Below are 12,832 nucleotides of genomic sequence, written 5' to 3'. Positions count from 1 at the left end.
ATGGGCTGCGGGAGATGGGCCATGGGAGAGAGCCATGGATGACAAGCCACGGGTGACAAGCCACTGGTGATGGGCCATGGGTGATGGGCCATGGGTGACGAACTGTGGGCCATGGGCAGTGGGGGCCATCTCCTCACCCTGTCCACTGAGCCCATAGAGAAAGGTTAAAGTGATGATTTAAATAAAATACAGAAACCCATTAACAAAGGTTTTTAATAAAACCAGCTAAAATCTGCTTTTACAGCAGCTGCCCCGGCTGAAGGGACACTCTAGTCCTGTATGAAGTGGTTTGAAAGCCCCAGGGTGGTGGGATTGGGGTAGGGATAGTTTGTKGTGTTTTTTCCCTAGAGTGGAAAAAAGATTGGAATTTTAATTTCTGAAATGTGAACCCAGCTGCTGGTTTCACAGCCCGTCTCCCAGCAAACTTGAGCACTCGGCTCACATGGCAGACTGCCCATCTCACCCTGCCATCRGTGATATGTGTCTTTCTACATGTTGGATGCCTTTGTCAGTGCTGCCACCCATCTCACCTCTCACTCCCAATCTAGGCTGTCATATCCTCAAAGGGCACTGCTGAGTATCTGTAAGCTGCTAATATATATTTTTAATCTGAATTTCTAGCCCTGTCTTTGTTAGGAGGAGGATGGGGTTGGTGCTTGAACCAGTCAGTGGTTCAGGTAAATACCAGGATAGCATGGGATCATGGGGTTTAACCTGACCAGATAATGGGAGTTAAAATTGTAAGCTMTCCTGYCTAAAAGTTCCCTTTATCCCAGTGSTGGGATARCCCCTGTCAGTAACAGGGACTGTGCATTAATACCCTCGATAGCAGATGATGATGTGGCTGTTGCACTCTGGTGTAAGGCTCTGGCAGCTGCAGCACTCTCGGTCACAGTGTCCCACGGTGCTGTGGAGTGAAGCTGTGCACACCAGGTCACCACGCTCCGTGCCCCTGCTGCTGTTATGGGCAGGACCGTGGTGCTCTGTGCTTTGTTCTGAGCTTTCAGCACTTCACCCAGTGTTTCCTTCCTGCTTTTCCACCTGCGTGGTGTTGCCCGGGTTTGCAGTCTCCACATCTGACTGGGATGAAGGCAGGATGCCAGCATGTGCCATGTGTGCCTCATGTCTGGGCAGCAGACCAGGCTTCTCCAGGCTTGGTCTGGGCAGGAGAGATTCATGTGTCTGCAGTGGACTCTGGCATTTCAGTGACCAAGGTCAGCACTGCGCCGTGTCACTGGGGCCCAAGAGCTTAAGATGTGGATGAGGAGCAAGGATGAGGCTGRAGGTCAATCCCTGTTGTTTCTGTGATTCCTGATGTGGCTGGGTAGAACCTTCTTGTGCAGACAATCGTGTCACAGTGCGTGACACCTCAGGAGACCTCAGCAGCTCCAGGTGGTAAAAATAGGCAAGGTTCTCCATTTTGTCTTCATCTCTCACTTCTTTCCTCTACAGTTTCTGTCTTGACCAATAAGCAGGTGTGTTGGGAGGACATTGGGTGGTGTTGATACCTGCCACCAATACTTGTGCAGAGCTTTGGCTGTTGCTCTTACCCWTTGGGAGGTACCTACTCTTCCATTCTGCCTCCCATGTCTGTGTCACACTGTCTGCTTGTCTTGTTTCAGAAGAACCCAGTGAAGATGTGGAAGGGCCCAGTGAAACAGCTGGTGAAGCTGAGGAGCCTGCCAAGGAGCAAGAGAGTGGAGGGGACAAGGACCAGACTAAATGGACAGGTATGATTCCGTGATATGGTGTCTTTAAATCCAGGAGCTGGAGGTGGGAAGAACAGTGGTACCCAGTCTATACAGTCCCTTCTTCCAGGCAGCCTTCTGAACTGCTGCATTCATGGCTGCCTTTTGTCTTACCTTGTCTTCCCAAAGTGGAATGTGGTATTTCACCTCTGCAGTTATAATCTCAGCCCATCTCAGTCTCAGTCGATGGCAGATGTGTCCTGGCTGATGGAGAGAGCAAGCTGAGCCTTGAGGTCTGTTGAAGTTCATACCCTCAGGATGGGCTGCTCTCACTGAGGTTGCTCTGTGTGTTCCTCCCTGTCACAGACCAATTCTTAACCCAGAAACGCAATTTTGCTTGGCTGTAGGTMTTTTTTAGTATCAATTCATTGTGTGGGATTGTGTGATCCTGAGCACAACCTTTTTTGTGAAGTGTCACAGAAAAAGGTAAGTATTTTTTACTGATTAAATCCCTTCAGGGGTAGGTAGGGCCCTTTGCCCAAAACTGAAGCACTTTAAAAGGCTGCTCTATGTGAAACGATTATATCTCAAAATAAGTAAGGAAAAACGAGGAGCCTGCTTTTTTAACCCTTTTCTGTCCAGAAACTCTGAATTTGGATGGGGTAATTCCTTCATCCTGCCCATGAAATTCCTATCCCAGTGTTTGTGAGCCGAGGAGCAAATCAGAAATGGGACAGTCTGTGGGGTGTGCACAGTGCAGGGCAGGTGTGTGACCCACAGAGAGTGGGAGCAGCGTTGTGTGAGCCAAGGGATGTGTGATGTGCTGGTGCTGAACTCAGGCCCTGCTTCCAAACACGTAAAAACACTGCCCTGAACTTTAAATCAAGATAACATTTCCAAGTGTTGCTGTCCAGCAGGTGTGCAAAGCAGGCACCGCACCTCAGTTGTGTTTCTGCTCCTGTTCCTCGAGGAACATGGCTGTGTTGACGGGTCCCCTGGACCTCAGACATGGGAACAAATAGAAACTGGGTCAGGTTATTCCTGACAGCCCCAGAAGAGAAATGAGCAGGGACACAAAAACCTGCTGCAAGTGGAGCCGTGAGCAAGGAGGGGAGCAGGCAGTACCTGGAAGCTCTCCCTGGAGGAGGAGGAGGAGGAGGAGGAGGAGGAAGAGGAGGTTGCTGACACAGAGCTGGTCCTGGCAGCAGGAGAGGCTGTGACCACAGTGTCACAAAGCTGAAGAGCACAAAGCCTTTACTGCATTGAGCAGGGCAGCAGAGCCCATATGAGCAGCACGCTGGGGAGGGCTGGGGATGCTGAGCATTGCCCTGACCTGCTGTCCTGTACCTGGTGCTGGGACACCGTGCCTGGAGCATCTCAAACCTGCCAACTGCTCTCTCTTGTGCTGGGCAGAGAAGAGGGGAGCTGTGGCAGGGGACAGACACGASCCCACCCTGACTGAAGCAGTGGCTGGGGAACTGCACACCTGCCAGCTCTGTTTGCCCCAGATTTTCCCAGGAATTGACCAAACAACTGTTTTTAAGTGCTGATGGGAAGATAATGAGATGAGGAACAAGTGACACAGATTTGTCAAGAGCAAATCAYGTCAAYATGACCCAATTTCCCTTCATGTGAAGAAGGTCCTGTTTGGAGTCAGTGTCTCCTTGGGAAGGCTTTCGATGCCACTTTTCAGGACAGGCTGAAATGAAGCACAGACRTTGTGGTGTAGGTGACAATATTGTRTCATTAGTACTGGAAAGCTCTCCATTCCCGAACTGGCATGTTGGGGAGGCTGGGGAGCAATTTCAGAAAGTCTAAACAGCAGGAACAACCCAGAACACAGCAGCATCAGTCAGGAGGAGAAAATGGAATGARCAGGCTTATTTGACCCAAAGAAAGACCAGAGAGGAGGACAAGATAAGTCTTCTTGTTCATGAAATGCTTCTGAAAGGAAGGAAATMATTTCTTCTCCATGTTGAGGATACAGACAACAAGGCCTTAAATTAGMGAGAGAAAGATTGATGTTAGATAATAAATTTTAAAAGGTCCTCGTTTACAGCCTGGGAAGCACTGGGGTGGGTTTTCTGGGAAGGTTCCTCAGGTCTTTGAAGAAGATGAGAGGAGCTGCTGTGGAGAATGGGGCAGATTCAGTCTGTCCAGCTTTGGATGGCCTGGCTGACCTTTGCAGGAGCCTCAGAGCCAGACAGTCTGTGCATGGGGACATGGGGACATGGGGACAGGAGAGTGTGAGCTGAGATCAGTGATGGGCCGTGTCAAAGGGAGGGGATAGACCCTTTTGCTGCTCACCACCTGCAATTTGATCGTTACATTCCTCTGCAATTTACTCCCCTTTGTGCTTTGTTTTCCTCACTGTGCACAGGGGATTTATTTCTTGCACTTTGTTAAAGGTTTGCAAAATCTGTACCGAGACACTGAGTTCCTTTGCCCATCTGCCTGCCCCAGCTCAGGGGTGAGGGTACAGTCCAGGTACAGCCTGCACTGGGGTCAGTGTCAGCACCAAGGGGAAAACCTCTGTTTTCATTAGAAACTTGCCAAAATGTCTCAACTGCAAAATAAATTTATTGATTTGTTCTTTGTGTTTATTTTTAAATGGAATAATGTGAAGCAGAAACATTTTTAGGTGATAYTTTCCAATTGAATATATACAGGGAAAACTCCATCCCATATAAGGACTCATGGGATCTCGATTTTCACAGATACCTCTGTGATTTCTGGAAGGTTCTGGAAGGTGGCAGTGCCTCCACAGTGGAGCAGGGAGATGCTGTTTGCATGATGGCTCAGGATTAGACATTATCTCGTCATGACCTACCACAGTCAAAGCAGCAAGCAGGAAAGGAGTTGTGGCTGATCCCAAGTCCGTTTTTAGGGCAGGTTGCAGGTGATGGATACTCAGCTGAAGCCCTGCTGGTTGCAGTACGAGGCCTCTGAGATTTGGGGTGCTGCTGGTTCATGTCTCTGGTGGAGATCCCATCACCAGCTGTGACCCAGCTACCAAAGGCTTTCCTAATGCACTGATTGTTGGGTACGTGGAGAATATCAGGAGTTTTTCCACAAAAAAAAACAAACAAAGTCTACTTAAAATATAGATTGAAATGAAGTCTTTCTGGAGGACTGGCCTAAAGGGCTTTATTTTTTTCCCCCTTTTTTTTTTTTTTTTAATCCATGATGCTCACCTAACAGAGCAATTAGTGCAATGGACCATCYCTGATTCGAATCCGTGGTAGATTGCTATTAAAGGAAGTATTAATGGGCTGCTGAGAGCTGGGAAATTGTTGCAGAAAAGTGTGTTTATGGAGTATGGTGCTGGCAGGCATGATTTCAATCGGATTTGACATGTTTAACATAAATGTATACTGCACAGCTCCTGCAGTTTATGAATAATTCCTACAGGCCGACTGCCTTTCTAATTACTGAAATTGAAAAAAACAGGTCAGGCACATCCTGACGGAAATCTATTCCTGCCCCTCCCCCCGGCTGCTTTTTGCTGCTTTTTTTTTAATATCTGGCATTTGTGGAGCACTTAACGGCTGGGATGTTCTGGGGCCTGGCAGGAAGGGGACAAGGGGCACAATGGAACCACTCAGCACTGGTGCCTGGGCAGGGAAACCCGGGAGAGGGGATGGGGGACAAGGGCTGGGAGCTTGCCTGTAATGGTGTTTTTCTAAGGATATGTGAAGCACAAAAGACTGCAGCCCAGAACCGAGGCTGGGCTGGCTCCATGCAGAGCTCCAGGCATGCTGGTCTGGCAGTGCTGGAGATGCTGCAGGGGCTGCAGGGCTGCAGGAAAGGTCTGTGGTGCCCTGGGCCAGGCACAGCACCACCTCTGAGAGCCCTGGTGCTGCTGGGCATCTCCGGGGCAGCTGCTCTGCTCATGCAGGACAAGGCAGGGACGTCTGGTGCCAGCTGGGGCTGCTGGATACTGTGGTGTGTACATTCAATAGTGATTCAGCTGTGGGTACTCACTGCAGGTGGGGAGCTGTGACACAGCATCACAAAAACAAATTATTAGGCCCTTTTCAGGGCAATGCAAGGCAGCAGCAAGAGAGAGTGCAGAGTGCACATGCCAAGTGTGGGGGTTCACTGTCAGTGGAGCTGCTGTCAGATCCAGAGTGAGAAATGCTTAGAGCAACAGGCAGTGCACAGGCCTGATGGTGTGATGCAGCAGCTGATTACAGCAGCAGTTCCTTTGGGGAATGGAGAATTTAACAGTGTTTGAGAAGGAAACGTTGGCCTGTGTTTTACTGAGGAGGTGGCAATGCTGTGGCACCACTGGGTGTCCTGTGCCCTGCCTGGGGTCCACGGGGGCTCTGGCCTTTCCTGGACCGTGGCAGCTTCTGGAGAATGGATGAAGCAGATRATAAACTGGCCCTGGATTTTGGGTGGTGCTGTAAGGGCACAGGGGACAGCGGCCATGGGCACGATGGACAGGGCTGTGTGGCACAGTAACAGCTCTGCTGCTCCTCAGATTGTGGTGCTGAGCGATGGCTCCAAGAGCAGTTGAGGTGATTTGAGGAAGGAGGCACCACCAAATGCAGAATTTGCTAATTCTCATCAGGCACTGAAAGCACAGTTCCTGTCTTGCTGAGAACTTTCCCAGGCCAGCGGCTGGACTGTGGCAGGGAGCTGTTTGAGCCTGGGGGAGGGTGGTGTGGAAATCAATGGCAGGAGCAGAAACCCCACTGTAAATTTGCAGGGCAAGTGGCAAGCTGGTTTACGGAATGCAGGGAGATGAGAACTTCTGGCTTACGGAAAGCAGCATGAATTAATAATCATTTAATTGGCTTTTCCATTATGTTGCTGGGTTGGGAGATGGAAGTTTAGATGAAGGGGCTGTCAGTGGTGCTTTAGCTGAAAGAATCTGATGGGTCGGAGGTGGGTGGTGATTTCCTTCCCACCAGGATGGAGAGCAACAGCTTTGGGATCCATACTGGCTTTGCCTGTGGAACCAGCAAAGGAAAGGCCMCCACTTCCAAGAAAGTGTCTGTCTCACCTCTGGAATAATCCCAGCGAGGATCTCTCCTTCTCCTCTGAAAAGCAGAAGCTGCTGAGGAGAGCGAGAAGATCAGTAGATCYACAGAAGTGCTGTGGCAGCCCCGTGCCATCACACTTGGCCTTTAGGGGACAGTTGCTGAGAACTGCAGATCTCCCTCTAAGTCAGAAAATCKGAACTAAATCCATTTAAAGAGTCARAGTAMTARCAATACTAYCCAATATGTARGYGTACGTCATACTTTAAACCAAATTTCTTTTTCTGCCATGCAAGGCCTGGMTCTCGAAGCAAAATGCTTCCATGGTCACACACAGATAATGTTTCCTTGTGCTTCAGTGCCACACAGCCCTTSAAGGCCATGGCCTGTTGGACATTTTGAGCCCAGGACATTCTGTCCTGTCCTCTCTGCACAGACAGAAGGTCCCAGGGTGTGCTGAGAGCTCTGCAGGCAGGCACCAAGCCATGTCCTCATTTCTCCTGGTAGCAGAGTTCTTAATTCCTCTGATCTGTGATGTGGACTGAATGTGTCATTTTGTACATTTGGCTGTTTATCAACAATAAACTTCAGTCTTGGTGTTAAAATTCTCAGTTGAACTGTCAGCTTGAAAACTAATACAAATATCCTATATGCAACAAATCAGTTATTCTTGGGTCTGGACAATCATCAATAATTCTAGGTTTGAAGGATTAAGGTTATGGGGTTGGATCAAGTGCATTTAATGAAACTGGACACTTAGGAGATGGTGCATTTTAATTASCTGTTACTAATTCTAAGCAGGCTGCTTCACAGTGGAAAGGAGATGAGAAAATACCCCGTTGTGATTCCCAGGGTTGGTGCTGGTGTTCAGCAGCCTGGGGTAGCTGATGGTCGGTCTGAATTCAGGCACTGTGTCCAAAAACACTCCACTATGAGCAGTGGTCAGTGCAGGGACACATTCTGGACCACAGAGGAGCCACAGGCACCCCCCGGGCTAGAGGGGTCTAAAGGGACCCGAAGCCGTGCCTGTCCCTGTCAGCCCAGCCCAGTGCAGGGCTAGACCAGGCTCTTGGGCTGTGTCAGCCCAGCCCAGTGCAGGGCTAGACCAGGCTCTTGGGCTGTGTCAGTCCAGCCTAGCAGAGCTGGGCTCTCCAGCTGCTTGTCCTGACCCCCAGCTGCCTGACTGGGGCTGGCACGTCCATGTCCAAGGTCACACTGAAGAGTGGACGGTGTCAGCAGCCATGGGGCTCCTGCCCAGGGTCATTCAGATCACACAAATCTCAGACAGGGCATTCCAGGGCAGGGTGATCCTTCACCTACCACAGTGCTGCTCTCAGTGCTGGTCTCTCCTTCCCARCCTTCTGGGAGAGACTGTTCCCAGCAGAGGAGCAGCACAGTGGGGCCACGTTCCTGATGCTCCTCTATCTCACAGGAAGGAAGGAAGGTGCCATGTTCCTGATGCTCCTGTTTCTYRCAGGAATCAGGGAAGGTGCCATGTTCCTGATGCTCCTGTTTCTYRCAGGAATCAGGGAAGGTGCCATGTTCCTGATGCTCCTGTTTCTCACAGGAATCAGGGAAGGTGCCATGTTCCTGATGCTCCTGTTTCTCACAGGAATCAGGGAAGGTGCCATGTTCCTGATGCTCCTGTTTCTTGCAGGAATCAGGGAAGGTGCCATGTTCCTGATGCTCCTGTTTCTTGCAGGAATCAGGGAAGGTCAGCTCAGGCCCTGCAGACATCTTTAAGCCCTTTGCAGTTGTAAAGCCCAGGGAGGGTCCTGTTCAAGGAATGAGCTGAGCGGAGCAGCCGTCGTTCTGTGAGGGCTGAGCTGAACTGTGACAGTGTCCATCAGTCAGCACTGGCTCTGCAAATTCCTCCTGTGCCTGGTTTGGACATTGTCACAGAGTTGGCAGCATGGCAGAGTCCTGGAGTTTGGGTTTCAGGTCTGGCCAGGACTGTACATGCATGGAGTCCATGCCCAGCCAGGAGTGAAACACTGAGCACGCAGGCACAGTGCTGTGGGGAGCCAGATCCCTTCCAAACACATTCACTGTGGGCACTTCTGAGGAGAAACTCAGCAGTCCCAGGAGAAATTCAGCAGTCCCAGATCAAATCCTCTAGTTCCTGCCTCCCTCTGTGTGTAATACTTGCTTTCCCTCTCCTGGAACTTCACTTTGCCTCTATTCAGCTGAACACACAGAGCTGGGGCCTGACAGGGAGGGCAGTTAGAGATGGGAATTGTGTTCTCTGCTGTGATGTGGTACCTTTGGAAATACAGCTCATGCCGGTGCACACAAGGCTCTTTGGGAAGGAAGCAGTTTGCTGRGATCTGACTCTTCTCAGTGTCATCTGAAACAAGGAGCAGATTCCAGCAGGTTTACAAGTTGAGCAGGAGACGGGGGAACAATATGGGGGACTGGCCTGAGAATGCTACAGCGCCTTGTTAATCGGCAGCTGATCCATCATATTAAATATCCAGCTGTCAGATATTACCTTTCAAGTGAAAATGAATAACTCCCATTAAGGACGAAATGGGTTTGAAGTCGATTCGAGACAGATTAAAGTACCGTTATGAATGTGTGTTCGGGGAGGAGGAGACGGGGGCTGTGTATAATATACTTGTCCTTATAGTTTTTAAATAATAGATGTCCCACAAATTTATGTACTGCAGACAGCCAGGGTTCGGGGGAGGAGAAAGGTCAGGGATGTGCTTCTCTCAGTACCACAACTCGTGGAGTGTTTTGCTGTTGACTTCAGGGCTCATTTGCATTTCTTTGTTTGGCTGGAATAAAATGGCATTTCCTCAGCTTATCACAGTGGGAGTGTTTGGGTCCAGTTGGCCGGGATTTTGGCAGGACCACGTGCTGGGAAGCACCAAAGGTGTGTGTTGCTCTGGAGGCAGGGCTGAGCTGGCCAGAGCCATCCCAGCCCAGTGCCATCGACTGGGCTGACACCACCACCACCACCAGCCCTGTCCAGGGCCAGTGCATGTCAGAGTGTCTGTGTACAGAATGTCCTGGGTCAGCCAGGGGTACCAGCTCTGCCTTACTGAGYCAGTCCAGCTCTGCTGGAGCTCACACATGGGCCTGCACCATCTGGCCAAGCATTTGTGTCCAGTGGAGCCACAGGCCCAGTCTCTTGCACTTGCAGCTTGTAAGCAGCTCCCAGAAGCAGCAGAGATCTTTCTGCTTCTGGTCACCAGTGACAGTTCCGTTGCTGTGGGACACAGCAAGAATGAASTGGTTTTGAAAAGCCAGGTGTGCATTGTAGGATGTAGGGCAGTGCTCACATTCATCCTCCTCCAAGCCCTTAGGGTGTGTGTCAAGCAGTAAATGGAAACACTGTCACTGACCATCCCAGGCCTCTTTGGGGTGTCCTGACATGAATCCCATTCTGTTGCAGCCCCAGCCAGCCAGCCAGAGAAGGAGCTGACAGAGCCTCCAGCATCCTCCAAGCGGATATCGTTTCCCAGCAGCTCTGAGTCRCCTCTCTCCTTTAAGTGGTCAAAGACTTCCGAGGAGACCAAATCAGAGCAGGTAAGGCAGAAAAAACTCGTCTCTGTGTGCAGGTAATGTGTTTCCAATGTGCCAAAAGCAAAGGAAAAAATGGGAGAAGGAGGATTGACGGTGATTACTGGTGGTAGAAGGCATCAAATTATTGAAGCCTGTCTTTAAGAGAGGAAATGAGCATCTGGAAGAGCTGTGTGATTGCTTTGTCACTCCACAGATGTTCCAGTGCCCATACTGCAAGTACAGCAACCCAGATGTGAACCGGCTGCGGGTGCACGCCATGAGCCAGCACTCGGTGCAGCCCATGCTCCGCTGCCCGCTCTGCCAGGACATGCTCAACAACAAAATCCACCTGCAGCTGCACCTCACCCACCTGCACAGCGTGTCMCCCGACTGCGTGGAGAAGCTCATCATGACGGTGAGTGGCTGTGGGGTGTGCCTGCTGCCATCCCAGCACATCCCACAAAGGTGACAGAGAGCTGCTGTGCTGGTCGGCTCCTTCACCTGCCAGAGCTCTGCCATAGAGGTGTGCTCATTCTGCTGTGTTGTGCCCATCCTTGAGCCTGTGAAGATTAMGTGTTCAGTGATTTCCCTGTGAAATCAGGATAAATACAGTTTCCTTGACCTGACGAGGTGAGCGCATGGGATGGCAGCTTACACAGAAGCTTCTGGAAGATGCAGCAGATAGGGATATATTGTCACATTAGACACTTGTTKCTTTGGTATAATATTTGATGCAAGGTTGAGTCTACATTGAAGAGCTTGCCATCCAGTATATAAAATAAGTGTTTATTTTGATTCCTAGCAGTTCTTTCTCTTTGTGTTTTTTTTCTTGCACCCTGTTTTAGTTTGCTTTCTCYGTGCTTTGCCAGTTCTTGGCAGTACTGGTGAATAACTCTGTGTTTGCTGTAACCCTCCTGTGACATCTTCTGAGCAAGCACATGCAGCATGGCCCAGCTGTTCTCTTACAGTTTTCTCGTCTTTTCTTTCTGTCACTCTTCCTCTCTGAAACTCCCTGGAAGAAGGTTGGAGCTGGGTGCAGTAGGTCTCTTCTCTCACCATAACAAGTGACAGGACAAGTGGACTAGCTGCAAGCTGCACCWSAGGAGGTTTAGATTGGATATTGGGAAAAATTTCCTCATGGRAAGGGTTGGAAAGCCCTGGCACAGGCTGCCTAGGGAGGCTGTGGAGTCACCATCTTTAGAGATCACATTCAGTAATCAAATGGATGTGGCATTTGAGGAAACAGTTTATCATGGTGGTGGTGTTGGGTTGATGGTTGAACTTGGAAGACTAAAGGWCTTTTTCAACTTCAGTGATTCTGTGATTTTTTGATTCCTTTTGTGACTCCTTCTCCAATTCAGGAGCCAGAGTCACAGAACCAAGAGCATTCTTGGGAGGGACCCCTGGAGCTGCTCTCTGCTCAGGCAGGGACCCTTCATTGTGTTGCTCGGGATTGCATCCAGACAGCATTTGAGTATCTCCAGGAGAGAAGACTCCAGAGGCTCTCTGGGCAGCCTGTTCCAGTTCCACTCCAAAAGTGCCCTTACACTCCTCTCTTCCTGCGTTGCATTGCTGGTGCTGGTCCCCTCAGGGTGTCTCAGGATGTGGCTCTGCTGTGCCACCCTGTCCCCCGGGTGACAGAGCTGTCCCATCGCAGAGAGCATGGCCCCTGCAGCCTGTGCCCATTTCATTTCACTGCTGCTGCTCAAATGTGTCAATCCTTCTGAGGGTTTGGATGGCTCTTGTTCACCTCTTAAGGACATTGCTGGCAGGTGTTTGGGCCTCCTGAGAGCAGTGAGCAGACGCCAAGCCCTTTCCTTGGGACAGTGGCATAAGCGGTTTGGTGGGGTGGCTGTTGTGCTGCTGTGGAGGGGTTTGAGCCGGGCAGGATGGGTGGGCAGGAGCAGGAGCWTTGGGCTGTCCATCCTCAGGCACATCTGTGTCCCCCTGACCATGGGGCAGTGGCAGGAGCCCCGTGTGACAGAGCTGAGGATGCTGTGCAGAGCACATCGGGCACAGTCCCTCGGTGAGCACAGTACCCAGCAAGGTCAGCAGGGACTGGCCCAGCCATGAGGCTCATCCTCGTGTGTGTTCCTGGTTTTGCCATCTTTATTCCCTTTGCCACCCAGAGACATATTTGGGGAGAGGGCTAGGATTAGGGTTGGGAGGTTAGGGTTTAGGGTTTAGAGGAGGGTTGCCTCTCCTCCGGGTCTCACAGCACGGGGTGAAGAAGGTGGGGCTTTTTCTGTTCTCTGACAGTATTTTGAGCAATCAGTAGTGTTTGTGCAGAACATGCCAGCATCAGGGGTTGTGATTTGGCTCATTCTCATGAAGATCCCATGATTTGACGCACGTGTCAGGTGTTGGTGGCACAGGCAGGGAATTGCAGCCCCGTAGCTGGAGCCGGGTCGCTGTCGACGCAGCGTCTGAGCGCTGAGCGCTGGAGGAGGCTGCAGTTAATAACACCTTATCAGACGCCGTTCAGGAACCTGCAGTGTCTAATATGTCTGTTGCCATGGTAACGGCTSCTGCTTGTGCTCAGCATCCCCGAGCTGCTGCTTGTGCTGCCTCCTTTTCATATCATGAGCAGCCGGGCTGGCTGTCCCTTGGGACCCCCGTGGCCTCTCGGTGGCCCCAGCACAGATC

At 50.8% G+C, this 12,832-nt stretch overlaps 1 protein-coding gene across 2 annotated transcripts in view; it reads left to right on the top strand.

Moving 5' to 3' along the window:
• Positions 1–12,832, top strand: part of ZFHX3 (zinc finger homeobox 3) — a 76,507-nt gene that overhangs the window by 48,677 nt on the left and 14,998 nt on the right. The window contains exons 4-6 of one of the 2 annotated variants that reach the window (XM_057383054.1): positions 1,626–1,730; positions 10,077–10,210; positions 10,401–10,601. In XM_057383054.1, coding sequence (XP_057239037.1) covers positions 1,626–1,730; positions 10,077–10,210; positions 10,401–10,601 — 440 coding nt within the window. Of the gene's footprint in view, positions 1–1,622; positions 1,731–10,076; positions 10,211–10,400; positions 10,602–12,832 lie in introns of both variants that reach the window. The other variant, XM_057383053.1, reaches the window with a different exon arrangement.

The sequence above is a fragment of the Malurus melanocephalus genome, unplaced genomic scaffold, assembly GCF_030028575.1.
Source record: "Malurus melanocephalus ecotype Western Australia unplaced genomic scaffold, MMel_1.1 scaffold_605, whole genome shotgun sequence".
NCBI classification, from domain to species: domain Eukaryota; kingdom Metazoa; phylum Chordata; class Aves; order Passeriformes; family Maluridae; genus Malurus; species Malurus melanocephalus.
The sequence above is the reverse complement of the archived record's forward strand: the minus strand, read 5'-3'. Positions and strand labels throughout refer to the sequence as shown.